Source organism: Mauremys reevesii, linkage group 4 (assembly GCF_016161935.1).
Source record: "Mauremys reevesii isolate NIE-2019 linkage group 4, ASM1616193v1, whole genome shotgun sequence".
In the NCBI taxonomy this organism is placed as follows: domain Eukaryota; kingdom Metazoa; phylum Chordata; order Testudines; family Geoemydidae; genus Mauremys; species Mauremys reevesii.
In genome coordinates this window covers 113202103-113225891 of record NC_052626.1, presented here as the reverse complement: position 1 = coordinate 113225891, position 23789 = coordinate 113202103, and the positions used below count along the sequence as shown (strand labels likewise).

Genomic DNA, 23789 nt, shown 5'->3' with positions numbered 1-23789 from the left:
CCTCCCAATACCAATCCTTCCCACCAGAGTCATTGGTTTTGCTTGTCCAGTACCTGGGAATTCCAGGCCTCAGTCTCCTTGCCAAAAGACGAGAGATTTCTCCATCATTATTTCCATCATGGTAGCATCGCAAGGCATTAGCCTAAACCCCCTTGTGCTAGGCAGTGTACAAGCATATAACAGACTGTCCCTGCCCCAAAGAGTTTACAGTCCAGTGGCAACTCTTCCCCAATGAAGATGCAGTTGTATTGGTTTAAAGTGCTTGATCAGTATAGTTTATTCCCATATGGGAAGGGGAATAAGCTATACTAGTATAAACCACTTTCATACCAGTCTAACTGATTCCACACTAGGGCTTACAACAACAGAACTATATAGGTAAAAGAAAACCACCCCTGAACTGGCATAGTTATAGTGGTATAGCTTTTCTAGTTTAGACCAGGCCTAACAATACAGACTGATACCTTCATGCTGCTAAAATCTCATGCTTTGGGGATTAAGTAGGGGACAGGAAAGGAATCCACCCCCTCCCTCCAATGTATTTTGGATTTGGGGTTTTTGGTCTTCCTCTGAAGCATCAGAGATGGCCACAGATGGAGATGAGACACACTGGGCGAAGCGGGGCGGTGCTTTAAGATAGTACTGAGAATGCTCAGGATCTAATTGATCGCTATTTTCGGGGTTAGAATGAAATTTCTCCTGTCAGACTAGCGGTGACCAGAGGTTTTTTTCCCCACCTTCCTCTGCAGCATGTGAGTGAGGGTGACTTACCAGAATTATCTAGGTCTCTCTCACTAAATCAATTCCCTGCCATTAGAGGGGCCTCGGGCACTAGTGTGCCTTGGCCCCTCCTATTCTCTGCCTGTGACACACAATAGTTTAATCTTTGGAGGGCTGTAACACTTTGGGCCTAATTTTAGTTGTTGGGGAGGGGGGTTGCTGGCTTGTGATATACAGGAGATCAGTCTAGATGATCAGGTAGTCCCTTCTGGCCTTAAAAACTCTATGACCTTGTGCTCCCCTCATCCATTTGTAACAACAAGATATCGGGGGGAGTAAAAAAAATAAAAATAAGTTTAAATTGGGGAGGGTAGAAGCATAGAACAAAAGATATATTTTTGGATATGTAGCTCTAGTAATGTCCTTAAAAATAACCGGTGAAAAGGAAGCGGGATTCATTCCTTGCTTTCCAGATCATCTTTCAGCACATAGTACATTCTTGCAGGAGTAGAGGTGACGGGGAAATCTGGAGAGCGCACACCATCCATCCTGCATCTACCATGACCACAGTCAAACTGTGCCAGTCTTGTATGAGATACCAAACCAGCACATCTCTGATGGCACCATTGGTTTCTACAAAATTTGACGGATTAACCTTTCCCCAAAGCTCTGATTCAAAAAAAGCATTTAAAAAAAACACATGAAAGTACTGCAAACGCCAAGCATCCAAAAATCAGAGAGGACCCCCAAAATCAGGAGACCGCTATAAAAAAAATAAAAATGTTTTCAAAAATAAAGAGATCCAGAATTTAGTATTTTCCTTACAATTCACATTTGCCAGCTTTTTTCCGCAGCCATGAGGGACAAACATTTATTTAAATGAAATTGGGATTCTCATATAATCACAGGACTCCAGGAGCAACAGGTGCTCTGTAAATCAATAAAATCAGCATGTAGGTGCAGTGTCCCCCCAGGTTGACAGCTAGAAGGGCAGAGGCCAAATTTTTCCAACTTTAAGGCTTAAGTTCAGGATCTTGTAAGTGGTTGCTTAGTGCCATAGCGCCTCCTGGTGTTAGGGTGTTGCAGGGACTTGGCCTCTAGAACCTCCCACCTAGCCCAGCCAGTGGCCACTTCCTGGGCCCTGTGATGTTCTGTCTCTGTCCAAATCTTCTATGGTCTGGTCTGGCATCTAGCCAGGTCCATTAGAAGCTCAGTCCCCTTGCAGTTGGACATTTGGTTTCCCTGGAAGTTCAAATAAATATCCAAACTAACAGTTCCTCTGCCCCCCTTTAGCTACACTGAAGTTCTCTGCTTCTTGGCCCCTACTCCTGGGCCCTGCAGAGCTTCTCCTATGTGGCTTCTTCCCAGCAGGTTTTCCCCCACTCCCCAGGAACTCCAACAGCTTCCATCAGGGATTTCCTTACAAGCCCTCTCTCAGTTCTTCTCTCCTCACCCCCTAAACATGAGCCTGACCTACTTCCTGTGTGTCTTCTCCAGCCTATCTTGCCTAAACCCTTCCCAGAGACAGAAATCTCTTAGCTCCCCTCCAGACTGAGTTCACAGTAGTTGGCCTCTCTCTCATACCCTGCAATTGGGGTCACTCATCAAGTCTCCATCATTCTCAGGTGGGGGATAGCTGTCCAGTCACACGCAAGGCTGAGCCCAGCTTGCTGGAAAAGGCCAGCCAGCCTGTGACATGCCTAAATAAATGGCCTGATTTTCAGATTTACCTGACACCCCTGAGAGAGGGAATGGGGGAGGGGGGAGGAGAGAAGAGTCAAGCTACATATAGAATTTAGATACCCATATTTGCAAATTTCTGGACATAAAATGCATTTTCATGTTCCCCAAGGGCCCAACACCCCAGGGAATCCACGGGTTACGGAAGCTGAACTAGACTCTCAGGAACACATGAATCTCTCTCACGCTGCAGCACTGCTCTGATACTTTACAAAGATCAAAATTTTCAAAGGTGATTTTTTGGGCCCAAATGGAGACACCTCAAAAGGGATTGATCAGAAAATGCTGAGCACCCATCCTCTGAAAACCAAGGCCCTTTATGGCATCTCAAGTTATGTACCCAAAAATATCACTAGTCAGTCACTTTAAATTGTCAATTCTCATCCAAGCTAGTGCAGGGTTAAGCAACTAGCTTCTTTCAAGACAGAAAACATGCAAGTGCGAATATCAGTGAGCAAAGATTGCTCAACCAGCACAGCTGTCTGCTGTAGCAATGTTCGCTTACAAACATGTGGCTGCATGGTACGTTGATAGAGTTAAGTGACCTCACACCAGTCACACGCACACTATCAGCACACACGCACACTGCTTCTTATGGAAGCTAGAAAGGCCCTGGGAAATGGCTGCTCTGTTTTCAATTTAAAACAAAGCTGTCAGAAATTATTGAGCCACCACAGAACTGCACACAGAAGCCATAATTATAAATGCCTGCAAACAAATGGAGTAAAAAAGAGAAATGGGGGGGGGGGGGGGAGAAGAGGAAGAGCCCTTTAAGAACATGGAAACCCGGACAGTTTTTATGCTAAAGGAAGACCAGCTCACCTGAAGGCGATATGCCTCTACAAGTGCGTCTGCAATGCTTTTCACTGCTCAGCCGGTTTATTCGTATCACCCGAGTGCCTCTCTCCTTTAAGGTGGAAATTCTGTTTTCAGATATGCACAGGGAAATCAACAGGAAAAATACAACAGCAGTCCACATCTTGAAGGCTGGCCTTGGAATCACGCTATTCTTCTCTAGAGCCTGTTGTGCAGGAGAATCATTTGCCAATTACCTTCAGGTCCTAAGCGACATATCTGTCAAACAAAAATATTAAAAAATATATAGATAGATCGATCAAGAGGGCACATTAAAGATTTAAATCGTTCTGAACTCCTTTTCATCTGTAGATCTCACAGCACTTTACAAAGGAAGGCAAGCATCATTATCTCCATTACACAGATAAAGAAACAGGCAGACAGAGAACTAAGAAGTGATTTGCCCAAGGTCATAAAGGTCAGTGGAAGAGAGAGGACTAGAATTCTGATCTCCTTAGTCCAGCACTTTCCACACTGGATCATGCTGAAAACCGCAGGAGACAGAAGCTGCAGCTCCTAGCTCATAGTTTAGGAACTAAGTTTCCAAAGGTCCCAAGTCAAGAAGTTTTAAGGCCCACACATGCAAAACGTATGCTCCACACGGACATGAAAGCGCTATTGAAAATGCGGCAAATTCCTCCCTATGTCATTTTGATCATGTCTGGGGGAGCTTGTCTAACCACTGTTGAAGCAGGTCATGCAGAAGCTGGAATAGCACAGCGGGAGTCAATCACAAACCACATGAAAAAGGTGATGAGATGAAAACATGTGAACTAATTCCAGCAGATGTATCAAGATGTTAACTGATATCCCAAACCAACATCAAACCCATGGAAGCAGGCTAATCCAGGTACAAAGCTGCACATTGCTAAATTGTGGCTTTAGAGTCAGAAAGGCTGGTGAGCAGTGTTCAAAATAGTGAAATTAAAAGAAAAACATGTTACACACATAGCAAGGAGGCTGAGCTCCACAGTTCAGGTCAGCTGTCAGAACCCTCCCAAAGTTTAAACCCATGGTTTTGATTACTCCTTACATACACAGCATAGCTTATTTTGAAGGATAACTGCACATAGCCTCAAGTTTCTATCAGTTTGCCGTGTTTGTAATGGGAGGACAACATTTACGCTTTACAGGCCCACATCAAGCAAGATGTGTGGGTGTCTCAGGCTGACAGACAAGCCCCACAGGAAACATGAGAGAGTGGACATGGCCACTGTGGCTGGATATAGGGTTACCTAGTCCTGCTAAAGTTCCAGCAACTTGGGTGGGACAGGAGAAGAGTAGAGGGATCTGTACACTTGACATGTCTAAAACTGGCCTGCTTTTATATCAGGAAATGCCCAAGAACAGTGGTCACCAACCGGTCGATTGCGATCGACTGGTCAATCCTAGAGGATCTCCCAGTCGATCACGATCTCTGGCGGCACAGCCGCTAAGACAGGCTCCCTGCCTGCCCTGGTCCCATGCCACTCTCGGAAACGGCCAGTGCAGCCAGGGTCTCCCTCCATGCGCTGCTCCTGCCTGCAAGTACTGCCCCCACATCTCCCATTGGCCGGGAACGGGGAGCTGTGGCCAATGGGAGCTGCGGGGACGGTGCTTGCAGAGAGGGGCAGCGCGTGGAGCCACATACTGCACCCCCCCGGGGCTGCAAGGGCATGTTGGTCCCTTCCAGGAGTGGCATGGGGCTGGGGTAGGCAGGGAGCTGCCTTAGTGATAAGTACTGCCTGGTGGGAGGCCACACCTCAAACCCCAGCCCTGAGCCCCCTCCCGTAGCCAGCACCCCATACCCCCTCCTGAACCCCAACCCTCTGCCTCAAGATCAGCCCCCAGCCCCCTCCCACACTGCAAACCCCTCGGCTCCAGCCGAGAACCCGCACCCCCTCCCAAATGCCTACCCCAGCCCAGTGAGAGTGAGTGAGGGAAAGCAAGTGATGGAGAGAGGGGGGGATGGAGTGAGTGGGGTGGAGCTTTGGGGAAGGGGCAGGGCAGATCCTGGGTTGCCCTTAAATTCAAAAAGTGATTTTGGGCGTAAAAAGGTCAGAGACCGCTGCCCAAGAACATTCAGGTAACAACTAGCTCAGTGCAGCTTTCAGTTTCCTGCCACTTCCAAAAAGTTCCATTTAAATTCCAAATCAAGCTGTGAGTTCCAGTAACCCAGGAAACCCCAAGAGATATAGTGCCCCAGTGATTAGTGGAGCCAGTTCACACTGCTTGCAGTCTAGCAGACTTTGCTCCACTATATGCAAGTAAGTGGACAATGTCCCTTCCCCCATTCCTAGCAGAAACAATAGGCCCTTGTCCAATACCTGTTCCCATTGAAGTCAGTGGAAAGATTCCTATCGACTTCAGTGGACTTTGGATGAATCACGCCCTTACCTTGTAACTGGAGTGATTCTGCTGCCTCAGAACTTGAAGTCTCGGAGGTAAGCCTGTACTTACAGAGAGTTCAGCATGGACTAGACTGGATGCTTCCAGGGCTTTTCCCTACAGGACTTTCAGAGCCACCCTCCTCCTCCCTCACCTAAGCAAGTCACAAACATCTCACAGGCAGGTATGACTCCTCAAGTGGAGCTCTCTTTAAAAGCAAGCATGTTCCACAAGGAGTGTGTGGAGAGTGGGTATACCATAGAGGAGGATTATCTGACCATCTTACTGTCCAGTCAAAAGGGAGGTTTCCTCGGGATCCTGTTATAGTCATTGACATGACAAGTCTCTCCAATCAGTGCCATCCTTGCCGCTTAAGAATCTCTGAAATTGAGGATTCTGAGAAAGCACTGACCAGTGCTTACCAGCTCATTGTACCTATCCATATATTGCTACAGAGCACCTGTGGAATCTGGATGCTAATTTTTCTTGGCCATTTACATTTTCAGAATCTTGCACAAGGGCTTAGATTCACCAAAACGTAGGACTGGAAGGGACCTCGATAAGTTATCTAGTCAAGTTCCCTGCACTGGGGCAGGACTAGGTATTATCTAGACCATCTCCGATAGGTGTTTGTCTAACCTGTTCTTAAAAACCTCCAATGATGGAGATTCTAAAACATCCTTAGGAGATTTGTTTCAGTACTCAACAACCCTTACAGTTCGGAAGTTTTTCCTAATGTCTAACCTAAATCTCCTTTGGGAAAATCTAAGCTCATTACTTCTTGTCCTGTCCTCAGTGGATGAGGAAAACAATTCATCACCCTCCTCTTTACAACAACCTTTTATGTATTTAAAGACTTCTCTCTCTCCTCAGTCTTCTCTTTTCCAGACTAAACCTCAATATTTTTTTGTCAGTCTTTCCTCATAGGGCACGTTTTCTAGACCTTTAATAATTTTTGTTACTCTCCTTTGGACTTCCTCCAATTTGTCTACCTCTTTCCCAAAGTGCAGTGCCCAGGACTGGATACAACACTCCCAGTTGAGGCCTTATTAGTGCTGAGTAGCATGGAAGAATTACTTCTCATATCTTGCTTACAATATTCCTGCTAATATATCCCAGAATTATGTTCACCTTTTTTGCAACAATATTACACTGACAACTCATTTAGCTGGCGATCCACTACAACCCCCCCTCCCCCCGATCCTTTTCTGCAGTACTCCTTCCTAGCCAGTTATTTGCCATTTTGCATTTGTGCAATTAATTATTCCTTCCTAAGTGGAGTACTTTGTATTTGTCCTTATTGAATTTCATTCTATTTATTTCAGGCAATTTCTTCAGTTTGTCAAGATCATTTTAAATTCTAATCCTTGTTCTCCAAAGCACTTGCAACTCCTCCCAGCTTGGCATCCTCCACGAACTTTATAAGTGTATGCCATTATCCAAATCATTTATGAAGATACGGAATAGAACTGGTCCCAGGAGAGATCCCTGCAGGACCCCATTCAATATGCTCTTCCAGCTTGACTGTGAACCACTGATAACTATTAAGTATCGTTTTCCAACCAGCTATGCACCCACCTTGTGGTAGGTTCGCCTAGGCTATATTTCCCTAGTATGTTCATGAGAAGGTCATGTGAGAGTATCAAAAGCCTTACTAAAGTCAATAGCTAAACAAATCCCCACAACAGCCTATGAGGACGTAGGTCAGTACGTCTGATTATCCCCATTTTACAGAGGAAGAAGCTGAGGCACAGATGTGATGCAAATTGCTCAAGCCCACAGAGCAGTAGTCCAGTGACAGACAGTAAATTACTGAAGCAGGAACAGAACTTGGGAGCCCTATTGGCAGGGCACACAGGCCTGGTCTATTTCTAAAACCAAGCTATGTCTCTGACGTAGCTAAGCCGACTTAAGCCCAGTGTAGACACCGGTAGGTTGACGGGAGAATTCTTCTGTTGACCTAGCTATTGCCTCTTGAGGGGATGGATTTACTACAGTGACAGAAAACTCCCTTTCGTTGCTGCAGCAACTGTCTACACTACAGCGGCGCAGCACTTGCAGTGCTGATAGACGTATCCAAAGTCACAATGCCTTAAAATTCAGCACATATCAACATCTACCCCAGTTATACTGTGAGCCTGCTCAAGAGATGCAAAAAGCTTTGTTCTGGTGAAAGGTGCTATTTTGTGCCCACTGCAAATACACTTAGATCGTCTGCAGTCACAAGGGAAAGGCGAGCCTGCACCTCTGATTTTAGCTGCATGCTCTTCTTGAGCTGCAGCCTGTAGCACACAATGTAGCACCACGTTCTCTTTGTGCAAGCAGGTTTTACTCCTCAGCTAAGAGTTCACACTCTGGCCGGCCCTCCTGCTGGTTAGAAATATTTATGAGACTGACTTGGCAAGAGTAGACTTGTTAGAGAAATGCAGCTCGTGAGCCCCATCTAGTCTTGTCCCAAGAGAACTGCTCCTACTTTCCATTTAGGATTTGCTAAGGCCCTGTTTACATTATGCACTGGTATAATGTTAGGGTGACCAGACAGCAAGTGTGAAAAATCAGGTCGGACGTGCGGGGGGGGGGGGGGGTGAAAAAGGAGCCTATATAAGAAAGAGACCAAAAAAAATCAACTGTCCCTATAAAATTCAGGACATCTGGTCACCCTAAATGACATTGATGTTGCTGCTCATACAGACCCATAACATAGATGTGCTGCACGAGTAAGCAGCTGCTTTTTTTGCGCTCTTATTAAAATTTTTTTTAAACAGGGAAAAAATACAAACTTTTCATAATATATTAGCCATTTGCTTTCAAATCTTAGCTACAACTTTAAACACTGAACTATATAGAAAATGGTTAAAATATAAAATCAATTTGTACTATACAATTTACAAACAAATTTGCTTATAAACATCCAACTAGTTAAAGAAATTAAAATAAGGAAGAATAGAAGCATAATTCAGAGGAGGAGGATAGAGACCGAAAGGGAAGGAAGTGGGTAGAGAAGTGAGGCCAGGCCCATGCACTTAATAGGATCATTCAGATATTTCCAGGAGGGCACCCTATAGCTCTGAAAATTCTTCTTGGGTATTTCTATTATGGTTTACAATTCTTTCCATGGTGGACAACCTTAGGATGTCTATGCTTCAGCCTTAAATTCTTGGTTGCTTTTTGGATTTCCATTTTTGTAAGTACTAATCTTTTAGCAATGATTAGTGCTCTGCTTAGCCAAAGTTTTTCAGATTTATTCAGCTTCCTGTGAACATTCATTAGGTTTAAAATTACATATTTAGCTAAAATGCAATTTTATCTGATAGGAAAAAAATTAACTCTGCTATTCAGTTCTGCCCAAAACCTATGGGTATAGGTGGATTCCCGCAGCGTGCAGGCTGGAGTAAGCCCTACTTTGCATCAGAGTAGCTACACTGATGTAGTTATCTGGATGCAAATTTCTGGAACAGACAGGGTTTAGGTCTCAGCTCTCTCTAGTCCCATCAGCACTGCTCTCTCCCGTCGGCTTAGAGCAGCTATATTAAAGAGCTTGCAGCTGCATCAGTCATTTTCCTAGCATGACTAGTGCCTCAGTGCTGAGAGGAGGGAGTGTTCACCCTAACCTTGAATCCTCTGACTTAGGCCTGGTCTACACTAGAGGGGGGTGTCGATGTAAGATACGCAACTTCAGCTATGGGAATACCGTAGCTGAAGTTGAAGTATCTTATTCTGACTTACCTCCCGTCCTCACCGCGCGGGATCGACGTCTGCAGCTCCCCTGCCGACTCTGCTACTGCCGCTCGCTCTGGTGGAGTTCTGGAGTCGACGGGGAGCACGTTCGGGGATTGATATATTGTGTCTAGATGAGATGCGATACATCGATCCCAGATAAATTGATCGCTACTCGCCGATACAGCGGGTAGTCTGGACGTACCCTTACAGTAGTTTTTGCCCCTACCTCAGCACTATAGGAGCATTATAAAGGCAGTTGTAGTTGCACTGAAATGTGCCTCTTATCAATCTATAAATTTCATACATTAACAGGCTTTTACAAACATCAGGAGTTTTCGTTAAGTTTGCAGAATTCATGTGGGTTCACAGAACATGGAAAAAGGACTGAACACACAGGAGTACTGACACAGGTAAAAATAAATATAGCATAAAGAGCAAGTTTTACATTTTAGAGAGTCCCATTAGTACTTATCAGTGCAGAAATATATAAGAGATGACATTTTATAAGTTTCTTAAGGAAATGACCTTGAGAATGAATTGGTTGTGCAATAATGCATGCATTTATCCATTTAAATAGAATGGTAAAGAACAACAATATTCAGCAGTGCTGAGAATTCATGAATACAAATACAAAGAGGTCCCTTATTTTATTATTATAGATTACGTTTTCCTGCTTTATTAATATTCTTGTAGCCACAGTAACTGATCCCCAAAGGGTAAACTTCTCCAGTTACACTATGGAAATGCAGACATATGAGCAATCCCATTGAAACCCAAGATTTTAGGACCAATAAAGGAACTTTAATTAATCTTAACTGACCTAAAGACTAATGCATTTTAAAGACTAAATCAGCAAGCATACTTAATGGCTAGAAACTGTTACATTAGCTTAATATAACTACTGGCCCCATAAGCGCAGAAATACTTAGTTTCCCAGACTCTGCTAAGCTACCTGAAGTCCCTCTTGCCACATATGACTTCTAATCCACTTCACTGCATCAGCCCCAGTAACCACGTCACTGCAAATGAAAAAAAATAAATGCAGAGAGGGAAAGGGATGTGCTGAGGACCACGGTCGTAAATTGAACCTCACTGGAGCCTGGAAGAGAACTCAATCCCACTAAACAAGCACTCCTCTGCCAGGGTATTTTAAGGCCTTTACTGGTTAGTCTATTATTGGCCAGCAGAGGAAGACAAGCTCCAAAAGTCAACTAAAACCAAACACCCCTGGTATTTTCCCTTACTTTAACAACAGGCTCTTAAGGGATCAGCTAACACTAAAGGAACGGTATAGCAAAGACAACACACTGCCCTACCCTACAGGACTCATAATTAACAAGAACCATAGAAGACAGCTACTGACCCATAGCAAGATTTTTTTAAAAGTGACTTCTCATTCCGAGTGCCTGTTTTTGGTGCCCAGCTTGTCACATCTCCAAGGGACGGATTTTCAGAGGGAGCGTAGGTACTCAGCGCTTTCTGAGAATCCGACCCCTTTAAGAGGTCTCAAATTGGGCACCTAGACATGGAGCAGACCAACATTGCTGAAAAAAAATCTTGTCTTAGGCCTACTGTGTGCATCCGCTCCCCCAGTGCATGATTGTTCCTTAAGGCACATTATCCAGCATTTACTCTCCATCCCCCCAAAAAAACAAAACAGGACAGATTTGGAGGCAGATCCTCTGCTGATGTAAATGGGTGTGGTTTCACTAAAGTCAATGGAGCTATACAGATTTACATCACCTAAGGATGGGGCCTGTACCACACACGACTCACTCCCATCGATTTCCCTTGTCTATATATATTTCCTCACTTTCTTTGTTAAACATTAGACTTACTAAGACCACTATTGCCATGATTCAAGCTCAGTTTTATTTAGCACCTTAAAGCTCTCCAACGATCAGAGAGGCCATCCCAATCACCATCCCTTTCAAAATAAGGATTCACAGCAAGTTATTGCAAATTAGCCTTATGTGAGCAGGAAGACTGTTGAAATGGATACCATTAAGAGTATGTCTGCACTTCGAGCTAGAGGTGTAATTTTCAGCTTGAGGAGACGTACACTGTGTCAAGCTCTGCTTGAGCTAGCCTGCTAAATAGAGAAAAAACTGGCTGGAAAATGCGTTTTCAGGGCACAGAAGCTATTTAGCAAAAACAACTGAAAAGAAAAATTCTGAAAATGTCACTTCACCATTCCATTTTGAAAATGTCATTTTGATTAGACATTTGAAATATTGTTCGACTCAATTAAGATTTTCTGATTTCTCATTTGGTCAAGAAAAACCTGAGAAAATTCAGTTTTAGTTAGAAATTAAGATTGGCCATCAAACCAAAAAAATAAATGATTCGCTCAACTCTTCTGTTTCTCTTATGTGCTAGCTTAACTTCAACTCTAAAACAAGAATAGTTTTTTCCTCTTAAATTATTGCTACGTATTTTCAAGCTTAACGTCATTTTAAAGTTTCTTTGCTTAAGAAGTTACAATACTCCTTTTAGATTTTATAGCTGGTGTGCGTGTACGGATGTGACACGATATGGCCCCGGGAATACAGCTCATTTATTTCCCAATCCAGAGAGCGGATAACCAGATGCAGATGCACGTTAATACAATCCAGAAGACATTTTTGTAATTCCATATCAAATATCAGAACCACCACCTAGTTTTTGCCTCATCTTGTCCAGCACAGTCCCACAAGGCCAGAAAGTGCTTCACGGTTACTTACAGCTCACTCTTGAATTAATGGCTGCCAGTTTCAATTATAATTAATGTCCCCTAGCCCTCCATTCCCACCCTGTGGCATATCTTTAGAGCCCAGAGTCCACACAGCTCCCTTGCATATTCAAAGATTCCTAGATGATTTACCCCACAAGGTGACAGCCAGGAAAAGCACCAGCTTGGTCACCAGAGCAGCCCTAGAAACTCCTCTCCCTGCACAGCCATAACTGCAATAGGAGAGTGCGAACACTAGCGCTCCTGTCAGAAAACAAGCTTCCAAAGATCAAGACAAAACACTCCTTGGGTATTAACGCTCTATCCCATAAGCCTCCCCAAAGACATTTAAAGAACTGGGCTAGGAGTGTAATAAAAAAAAAATGCAGAGATTACATTTACAATCTACAGCTACAGCTCAGCAGGGAATAAGCAAACTGAAAAACCAGAAAAACTTGGAATCAACAATTGAATGACTTATGAACGTGCAGTGCGCACACATCCAGACAGCCCAGAAGCATGGCTTGCAGGGTTTAAGAAACGCTCCTCCCCTGCTGCTCACTTTCCTGCATTGAACCAAGGAATCTGTGCAAAAAAAAGTGAAAGGAAGGAAGATACTAATTATAACTATTATTTCAGGCCAGTTTTTATTAGGGTGGTGGTGGTGGAAAAGGGAATCTTTGAAACAAAGCAAATCTTCCTTTCTATCACCCAGGCACCAAAACCCTATTAACTGAACAGCTACCAATTAAGCAGGTGAAAAGCATTGGTCTACTCTACTCTATCTGAAGATTGGGAAAGGTGGGCAGAGCCCACAAGAATAAAAGGCCTGCCCTTTCAGGTGAAGGAAAGGCCATATAACCCAGATAAACAAAGTCCGGGGTAAAAACCAGGTATAGTGATTCAGGTGATAGGTACAAAATGAGACTAGGAGACACCAAGCAGAGAACTTCAGACAATGCCCACTGCTCTGAGAGCCTGATCAAGGAGTCAGGGGATGCCACCTAGAGAAACTCTGCCCAGAGGCATGTATAGACTAGAGAATGGAAAAAGGCCCCACAATCAGAGAACCTCCCTGTTGAGCTTACCCCCCCTGGGACTGAGAGCTGGCCATCTTCTCCAGAGCCAGGAGGAGGCTGATGAGGCATACTAGTGATTTAAATGGAAAGGGAAAAAGCACTTGGGTGGGGCCTTTTTTACAGCCTTGAAAAATATTAATACAAATCAACTTGAAGGATGACTTTTGGAGAGCTGTAGGGGTGTGCGCACGTACACACTTTATTTTGGAAGAAGAATGACCAGAGCAGAGGTAAATCAGATCGACCTCTGAGTCCACAGGACTCAGATACATGGAGATGGAGGAGGAGGAGGAGGAGGAAGTGATGCGAGAAGATGGCTAGGATTTATATCAGTGCGAAAACATTACTCTGGCCATGATTTATATCCACACTGGTACTTGTCAAGTGAGAGTTATAACACCCGAAATGTAGCAACAGCACTAACACAACTGGGTTGGGAGCCAAAAACAGTGCTGTTTTGATACTGTGTTTTAAGTAGCCAACCCTTACAATCTCTTTTTCAAAACATTTCACTGTATTAAATGAAGAACCCTGCCCCGCAGCAAGTAAACAAATATAGTTTGAATTGTGACTTCACCATCTCAGTTAAAAGGCTCCAGAGTGACTGGAAAAGTAAAAGCCTGCTTTGGCTCACAGAGCATATTTACTGCACACCCCCAGACCAAGTTACATCACGGTGTGAAAGGCAGCTTTATGGCTATTGCAGGCTTCCTTAGTTTCTGAAGTAAGTTAATAGCAAAGAGGCTGCACCGATAAAGTTCACTAATTAGACTTGCAAATAAACACAGTGTTTCAGCCTAAAGGAAGGGCATAGCATTGCACAAGGCTGAGACTTAGATTACAGGGTAGATAAATCATTACTGGTGACCATGCATGCAGTTGTTGATCTACAGCTGCTCCTGGTCTGGAAATTGTTCCTTTAACCAAACTTCCTGCACTGATCCAGCATTCTGGGGTTAGCAATGTCTCCTATTAGCTTGTATCAAGAGCAAGTATTAACCCTGGGAAAACCAAAAAATATAGACACACATGAACTTCCCCTGGTTACCCACAGCTAATCAAAGCCAGGATGCACTAGGAGTTTGACGCCACCAGTACTATTGCTCACCCTTTTAAAGTGTGAGATTGTCATCTTGTGGGAAGTGGTTCAGGATCCTTGGAATTCAAATATATTCTGCCCAGAAAGCTTTCTGGACCTTATCAGTTGTTTCTTATTATATAAAGCTATTATTACACCAAGATACAAGGTCCGCACAAGGAAACTGCAAACGTCAGATGGTTACAGGCAATAACGTGCCAGGGTGCAATGACAATGCTAGTGCAGCAGTGCTCACCATCTGAAGAATGCAAAATTGTTTAGAAAGAAAGGGGGAGACTCTGGAAGCTCGTTCCTACCCTGTGTTTAACTGCAGGCCACCTTTCTGTAGTAGCACTATGGAGAGTCTGGATAGACTTGTGGTGAATGCAGCACACTGGGATTCAGGAGATCTGAGTTCACTTCCTAGCTCTGCCACGGACTTCCTGTGTAACCTTGGGCAGTTCACTTAATCTGTGTGTCAGTTCCTAATCCATAACATGGGAATTAATAATACTCCCTACCTCTTGTCTGTTTAGATTGTAACTTTTTTGAGACAAGGAACATCTCACTGGGAGTTTGTAAAGCAGCGGAGTCGAGTAAATTACTGCTGAAGAATTTTAGTTGGAAGCACAGCCATGAACAAGATGTGTTCAGCACCATTTCAGAAGCCACAGATAAAAACTCTTGACACTGGGAAAAAAACAACAACCCCACAATGCTAGCAGCAGGGCAGCAAAACCACTGGTGGCAATTTTTGCTAAAACTCCTTAATGGCTTTAATCCACTTCAGCCCATTACTAATATCAGCTCAGGGGGAAAGGTTATGGAGGGGAGAGAAGGGATCTTTTCAGCAACAGTTCAATTTCCCAGTGCAGACAAGACAAGCTCCTTACAGTAGCCTTTGTATCATGTTAACTCACAGCTGGCTATAAATTGCAAGTATCAAGCACTTCTCTGTCATTTCAAACCCCTTTTACTCCTCCACTTCAGTAAGAAACAGTTAAGATGCAGATGTCCATCTGCAGTAACTGTGCATCTGTTGACACTCTGCACCCAGCACAGAATGACACTGTTTAGATGTCATATGCTATGGAGTGCATGCTACAAGGATCCCAGTGATCAGGGAGATGCTAAGCTCACAAAAGGAAGCCTGTCTCAATTTTCCCAGTGGAAGCACACACCAGGGCCTCTCTCTCCATTCATGTTTTTAAACCGGTAGATGTCTTTCACAAGGACACTTACTCTAAGCAGGCAGAGATTAACAAAGATGTTGTCATCTCTGCCACATAAGAGGCAATTAAGAGGAACTACAGGAGTAATAATGAGGTCAGTAGTCAAAGGGCAATATGTGGCCTCTGATATGAGCTCCTCTTCCCCATCACTTTAAGCTATCGGTGAAATTCTCCATATTAAGGAGAGGGGAATGAATGCTTTCAAGCAGAGAGTTGAGAAATGGTGCTGATAGAACTTTCACTCCTAGGTCATGATACATCAGCCAGCTCATGTTGTTGATGACTGACAGTTATCGCCATCAGATCAATGTCCAGGGCTGTTGCACGGCAAATAAAAAGACTGGCAACACACAAGAATCAATTCCACGATCAGTACCAATAGGCAAACTTTTGGTAGTTTGCGTCAGTAGAGAGAGCAAAGATGGAATGGCCAATGGAGAATTAACTCCTCTTTCACTCCGTGGTTTTGTCTCCATTAGGAAATTTAACAGCATTTAAACACAACGTTTAGCAACTGAATTAGCTAACAGGATGCTGACCGGTCAGCGCAGACAAGGAAAAGTTGTGGTCAGCATTACGTCAGCTGGCCAACAGCTAAACCTTTCAGGACCAGGCACTCAGATACTATGGTGATATAAAGAACTTGAATAAAATCTTACTCTTCCCTACATCAATCATTCAGTCATGGTCAGCTTGGTATCAGCTAGTCATATGTACTAAGAGCAAGGTGACTAACTGAAATCAATCTGACCACGAAAATATGAATACTTCCCTGACATTGTCTTAACCAACCTATGGAACTCACTGCTGCAAAATATTATTGAAAGAAACAGCTTAGCAAGACTCAGAGGATTTAGAGCCACACATGTAGTAAAATACCTTGTATACTTATTCTAGCTAGGAAAGAATTACAAGAGCTACAAACCATGTATTGGGGCACAAACTGATCACAAACTAGGGTCAGGAAGAAAAGCAGGCTCTCCTCCCACACTTTCCTTTGAAGAACAACATTACACAGCTGACTGAGCGCATTATGTAGGGGTTTTTGCATTCCTCCAAATCAGTGGGCCTGGCCATTTGCAGCAGGGAGGAGACCAGATAAGACCAAACACTGGTCTGTCCTGATATTACATTTGTGATGTTTCTCTTGTATAATCTGTCTCCTCCGAAACATGCCCAGAAAAGATAGGCACATAATAGATGATTATTATGAAGACTGACTGTCTTTCCACAGAGATTATCCCACCAAGAGAAAACATTTTAATTAAGTTGCTGTAAATAATTATTTTCCCCATGTGTGAAACAGCTGCTCTGGCTTGCCATGAGGTCTCTGCCTATGGCTGAGCATCTGAATCTCCCCAACAGTCTGCACATGACACACTTGCCATTTTAAAGCCTACTAAAATGTTTATAGCAATATTATTTGTCTGTTAGGTGGAGCCAGCTGGACAAACAGGATTTTGAAAGTCTCTCAATGGAAGAAGACTCAACACATGCCAAGAAAGAAAGAAAGGTTAGCTCAAAGAGGCACTTGTTCAGTGCACTGGGTCCCAGAGTGTCATCAGAATTCGCATCTGGCCCTCACAGGTGAGAATCACTATCCTAGAGAGCGATTTGTCCCTTACTGTGTCCACAGACAGATCACAATACAAATAATAATACAATAAATAAAGGTGTCTAATCCTGTACTTCCTGGAGGTCTGGTGTCTACTGACAGGTTTCAGAGTAGCAGCCGTGTTAGTCTGTATCCGCAAAAAGAACAGGAGTACTTGTGGCACCTTAGAGACTAACAAATTTATTTCAGCATGAGCTTTCGTGAGCTACAGCTCACTTCTTCGGATGAATAGAATGGAACACACAGACAGGAGATCTTTATACATACAGAGAACATGAAAAGGTGGAAGTATGCATACCAACAGGAAGAGTCTAATCAATTGAGATGAGCTATCATCAGCAGGAGAAAAAAACTTTTGAAGTGATAATTAAGATGGCCCATAGAAGGTGTGAGGAGAACTTAACATAGGGAAATAGATTCAATTAGTGTAATGACCCAACCATTCCCAGTCTCTGTTTAGGCCTGAGTTAATTGTGTCTAATTTGCATATTAGTTCAAGTTCAGCAGTCTCTCTTTGGAATCTGTTTTTGAAGATTTTTTGTTGCAAAATTGCCACCTTCAAGTCTGTCACTAGTGGTTAGAGAGGCTGAAGTGTTCTCCCACTGGTTTTTGAATGTTATGATTCCTGATGTCAGATTTGTGTCCATTTATTCTTCTGCATAGAGACTGTCCGGTTTGGCCAATGTACATGGCAGAGGGGCATTGCTGGCACATGATGGCATATATCACATGGGTAGATGTGCAGGTGAACAAGCCCCTGATGGCGTGGCTGACGTGATTAGGTCATATGATGGTGTCACTTGAATAGATATGTGGACAGAGCTGGCATCGGGCTTTGTTGCAAGGATAGGTTCCTGGGTTAGTGTTTATGTTGTATGGTGTGCGGTTGCTGGTGAGTATTTGCTTCAGGTTGGGAGGCTGTCTATAAGCGAGGACTGGCCTGTCTCCGAAGATCTGTGAGAGTGAGGGATCATCTTTAAAGATAGGTTGTAGATCTTTGATGATGCGCTGGAGAGGTTTTAGTTGGGGGCTGTAGGTGATGGCTAGTGGCGTTCTGTTATTTTCTTTGTTGGGCCTGTCCTGTAGTAGGTGGCTTCTGGGTACTCTTCTGGTTCTGTCAATCTGTTTTTTCACTTCAGCAGGTGGGTATTGTAGTTTTAAGAATGCTTGATAGAGATCTTGTAGGTGTTTCTCTCTGTCTGAGGGATTGGAGCAAATACGGTTGTATCTTAGAGCGTGGCTGTAGACAATAGATTGTGTGGTGTGTCCTGGATGGAAGCTGGAGGCATGTAGGCAAGTATAGCGGTCAGTGGGTTTACAGGCCTGTAACCAGAGCTGATCCAGAGAACAGAAGGGTGTGCTGTCTGCTGGGTGCTACGATACGGGATGTGGACCTGAGGCTAAAGAGGATCCTAACAAGAGCAGGAAAGAATCCACTGATTGTCCTTCATGTGGGAACAAATGGTACGGCTAGATTCTCGCTGGAATGTATCAAGGGAGACTATGCCAGGCTGGGGAAGACGCTTAAGGAAATTGAGGCTCAGGTGATCTTCAGTGGGATTCTGCCTGTTCCTAGAGAAGGGCAACAAAGGTGGGATGTATGGTCACTGGGAGGCATTCATGGACAGAGGACTGTTCTCTCGGGATGGACTTCACCTGAGTAGGGAGGGAAATAGACTTCTAGGATGGAGGCTAACACAGCTGATTAAGAGAGCTTTAAACTAGGAATTTGGGGTAGATGGTTGGGAGATGTCACTCAAACCTTTGCAGTTTGAGGAAATATTAATAGCATCTTTTGCCATAAATATAGGAACAAACCAAAAGGTCCCTTTCAAACCTTGGAAATCATATTTATAACAGCAGCAAGTAAAAGCTGCTGGCTCCCAGCTATTTGATTTTGAAGAGCATGAAAGATATGGAAATCAGTAGCAGCAAATCTGTTTTTCTCAACAGAAATCTCAGCAGAGGGAAAAATCTTATGCGATAGCTACCACATAACTAGGGCCCTACCAAATTCATGGTTTATTTTGATCAATTTCATGGTCATAGGATTTTTTTTTAAATTTAAATAGCTGAAACCATGAAATTTACATCTGAAATTTCATGGTGTAATTGTAGGGGTCTTGAACCAAAAAGAAGTTGTGTGGAGGTCACAAGTTTATTGTAGGGGGGGTTGCGGTACTGCTACCCTTACTTCTGCGCTGCTGCTGGTGGTGGTGGGACTGACTTCAGAGCTGAGCAGCTGTTGGCTGGGAGCCCAGCTCTGAAGGCAGAGCTGCTGCTAGCAGCAGCACAGAAGTAAGGATAGTATGGTATTGCCACCCTTACTTCTGCGCAGCTAATGGCAGGGTGCTGCCTTCAAAGCTGGGCGCCCGACCAACAGCCGCTGCTCTCTGGCCACCAGCTCTGAAGACAGCGCAGAAGTAAGGGTGGCAATACCGCAACCTCCCCTGCGACTCCCTTTTGGGTCAGGACCCCCGATTTGAGAAATGCTGGTCTCCCCCATGAAATTTGTATAGTATAGGATAAAAGCACACAAAAGACCAGATTTCACAGTCTGTGATGCATTTTTCAGGGCTGTGAATTTGGTAGGGCCCTAGGTACCAATCCTTGTTGACATCTAGATACTTTTCATCCAGCTATAGATTCTTTGTAGCAAAGAAAAAAGTTCTCCAATCCCTGCATAGTCTTAATTGTATCAGCATATATCAGCTAGCCAAACTAGTTTAAAGATTGGGTGTGTACTATCAATTCTTACCTGCCCCATTTCTAAAGTGAATTTAATTCTCATTATAGATGCAAATTGGTAAACCTGAAAATTAAACTATTTGGGTCTAATTCACTACTGCTTTGCACCTTACACAGCCATTTACAGCAGCACAGAGTGCCTGTAGACTCCTACCTTCTGATTTAGTGGTGTTTCACATTCCCTTTGCACCATAGAATATTAGGGTTGGAAGGGACCTCAGGAGATCATCTAGTGCAACCTCCTGGTCAAAGCAGGACCAATCCCCAGACAGATTTTTTTGCCCCAGATCCCTAAGTGCTCCCCTTAGGGATTGAACTCACAACCTTGGGTTTAGCAGGCCAATGCTCAAACCACTGAGCTCTCTCTCTCCCCCCTGACCTCAGAGGACCAGCTCTGGAAGCAAGGCAAAAGTCCAGCTTCTGTGCCCATTCATTCACTGGGCTCTGCTAAAGATGCCAACAAGGGTGTCACAATTAGTACTAGAAATGGCTTATGTGACACCAGTTTAAGCAAACAGAGCAGCTGGCTAGAGGAAACAACCATGGTTCCTTATACACTTTGGCTGTACACAGACCACTGAGCTGGAGGTAAAAGCCTGCATATCTCAATCTCTCCCCACACAGTGTTCCAGTTCATGGGCGCCAACTTATATGGGCTCCTGGGGCTTTAGCCCCAGGAATATTCACAGTCAGGGGCTCTGCTCCAGCAATATTTGGAGCTAGGTTTCTCCCCTGCTCTGGGCTGCCGGCAGCCGCCGCCAGCCCAGAGCCTTTTAAATCCCAGCCGCGGCGGGAAGTCAGAGGGCTCTGGGCTGCCCGCTGCTCCCCACGGCTGCCGGCAGCCCAGAGCCCTCTGACTCCCCGCCGCAGCTGGGATTTAAAAGGCTCTGGGCTCCCCACAGTTGCAGGCAGCCCAGAGCCCTCTGACTCCCCGCTGCGGCTGGGATTTAAAGGGCTCTGGGCTCCCCGCGGCTGCCAGCAGCCCAGAGCCCTTTGAATCCCAGCCCCTGGCCGCTGATTGCCCCCTCCCCAGACCCCTGCCCCAACTGCCCCCCAGGACCCCCCCCCCCCATTCAAGCACCACTGGTCCTTGTCCCCTGATTACCCCCTCCCGAGACCCCTGCCCCTAACTGCCCCTTGGGACCTCAGCCCCTATCTAAGCCTCCCTTCTCCTTGTCCCCAACTGCCCTCTCCTGAGACCCCACCCAACTTCCCCCCAGGACCCTCCTACCTGTCCCCTGATAAACCTCCTGGACTCCCATGCCTATCCAATTGCTGCCTGTCCCGACTGCCCCTCCGAACCTCTGCCCCATTCAATCCCCCTTGCTCCTTGTCCCTTGACTGCCCCCCGGAACCTCCTACCTCTTCTCCAACCCCCAAACCGCTTACTGTGCCACTCAGACCAGCGTGTCTGGCTCCGTGCAGCTCCAGACAGTTGCTGCCATGCTCCCCCATGGAGTCCACAGCCCTCTCCCACCCCCAGCACCTGCCTTCCAGATTTGAACACATCAAAATTCAGGAGTGCTCAAGCTTGGTTTGGGCAGCTTTTACTTCATTTCTCCCAAATCAGTTTCCCCTGCAAGGTGCCAGCTGAAGGTGTTGGAGAACAGAGAGATCGGGTGGCCTCCTAATGCCTGGAAAAGAGACAAAGGTCGGAGGAGGGAGTGTCAGTGCCTGTGCGGACTTCTGGGAAGTGCACGGTGTGGAAGGGGATGCTGTGATGCTTTGGAACAACTCCATACAAAGCCAGTCAGGACTCTGGGGGAGCCTCCTCTCTTGGAGCATACTGTCTCCAGGGCAAGAAGCTTACACCTTCCTGGGTCTGACCTCGGAGCATTCAGCATGCCCTTCCACATCATGCACTTTCCACAGCGAGTCTGCCCAGGCTGGTCCTGGGGCAACCAGAGGTCCCTGCACCCCAACTCCGCAGTCAGATGTGACTCTCAGCCAGACAGTAAAACAGAAGGTTTATTAGATGACGGGAACACAGTTTAAACAGAGCTTGTTGGTACAGAAAACAGAACCCCTCTGTCAGGTCCATCTTGGGGGCTGGGGAGCCCAGAACCAAGTTCTGGGTCTCTCCCCATTTCCCCAGCCAGCTCCAAACTGACACTCCCTCCTCTGGCCTCTGTGTCTCTTCCGGACAGGGAGGCCACCTGATCTCTTTGTCCCCAACACCTTCAGTTGGCATCTTACAAGGGAAACTGAGGCACACACACAGTATTCAGAGAAAATATTAAGAACATTCCCACTTCATCACAACAGGTGCAACAAAATATAATACCGTATATTGAAGTAGGCAAGTGCTGCTTCTGACTTTCCACTTTTAATTGACCCTTGTAATCTTGTGGCACTGACGCGTTGTAGCTTCATTTTATATCGGCTTACAGGGCGGGAGCAGGGGGGCACCACCATTTTGGGCCCCACCAAAAATTATACAAACCTGCCGCCTATGTTCCAGTTATCCTACTATGAGCAATCCTGAGCAGTGGGGGAGGGCAGAGTAGTCTACAAGACAGACACATCCCAGGTACAGGGATCTTTCTAGTGCCACTTGATGAATCTATGCCTCTCTCTCTTCCCCCCACCCCCATATTTACCCAGCAGCAAAGCTGACAGAATGGAATTCACAGTTTCACAATCTTTGAATGTTTTATCCTCCTTAATGGGACTGGACTACATTTTATATGCCGCACTCTATTCAGCTCATATGGCGTGGGGGAAAATCTACCACAGTGAACTGCTCTATGGATTCCACCACCATATGGAAAGAGCAGGGTATCAAGAGGACTGTGGCTGCATCATGCTCTTGGAAGGGAAATATGTCTAGTTGTTGCTGGGATCTGTATCAGGAAGGCCCACGTACTGTGATCACACCATCACTTGCAGGACTGGCCCATGCAATCTTGGGAGGATTAACAAAAGGATTCTGTAGGGCACTCCCCAAATTCACATATAAACATTGATTATATAATACACACACACACACAAGGTGTGTTATTTAGATATATCTATTTGCATGCCTCCTCCTGCTACAGGTGGAGGGGATGCCAGATACTTGTGCTGGGGTCTGTACATATAAGCTTTATTTGGACAATCGCACAAGTAATTTGGGGGTTTGAAGATGGGCAGTAATATGGTGGAATGCCATTTCTAACTGTAACAGCTTTGAGCCCATCCAAGAATCTAGAGATCTCCCGGCATGAGCTACATAGACCCAAAGGCAAGATCTGGGGTGGAAGGGAGGGTGAGTGCAGGGAAGTGACCTTAAATAACCTGTGATCTTTATGAAAAGATTAGGGACAAGCTTTCAACCTAGCAAGTCTGTTTACATTTTCACACCTGTCTTTGCAACAACAAGCGCTGAAAAAAAGATTGAAAATGCAAATTCACCACGATCTGTGTTTTAGCATTCTCCCTTGCTCATGCCCCCCCACTTCAATCCCTACCCCCCCAACCCCAAATTAAACCAAAACTCCTACCCCCAGTAGAGGTATGACCCCAAGTGTCAGAAACACAATGATGTCTGCTAAGGAGTTGGTCCTTGCTAATGATTTTATGCAGAAGGTGCTCAGATACTATAGTGATGTGCACAGTATAAACCCCCTTTTATGGAATATTCCAGATAGACTCTTTCCCTTTCTCACCAGACCAAACCAACGTGTATTATGCAAAGGATTCTGGAACCCTTCCTCTGCTCCAGTCCCACTGTCTCACGTTAGGTCACTGTACGTGCAGTAAATGAAGCAAGGCTATTTGCCTTCTGCAGGGAGCTGCACGAGGGCAGAGTTTGGTAGCCAGTGCAGAGCGTCAAGATGAAACTCGCCAAGCATCAGATTCATGATGATGTTGGTAAGACACACACAAGACCAATAAGGCAGGTCCAGCCTCAGTTTTGAGCTTGGAGTAGAGATGAGCAACAGCA

The 23789-nt window shown here is 45.1% G+C and overlaps 1 protein-coding gene and 1 long non-coding RNA gene across 3 annotated transcripts in view; one reads left to right on the top strand and one right to left on the bottom strand.

The window, feature by feature from the left end:
* The window catches only part of C4H11orf24 (chromosome 4 C11orf24 homolog), a 49995-nt gene that overhangs the window by 7873 nt on the left and 18333 nt on the right, over positions 1 to 23789 (bottom strand). For both annotated transcript variants that reach the window (XM_039533184.1, XM_039533185.1), the window contains exon 2: positions 3283 to 3534. In XM_039533184.1, coding sequence (XP_039389118.1) covers positions 3283 to 3439 — 157 coding nt within the window. In that variant the 5' untranslated portion in view covers positions 3440 to 3534. The remainder of the gene's footprint in view (positions 1 to 3282; positions 3535 to 23789) is intronic.
* On the top strand, positions 5642 to 17010 carry LOC120402804. Its single transcript, XR_005597293.1, has 3 exons — positions 5642 to 5738; positions 9715 to 9812; positions 16936 to 17010. It is a non-coding gene; the product is annotated as an uncharacterized LOC120402804 (long non-coding RNA).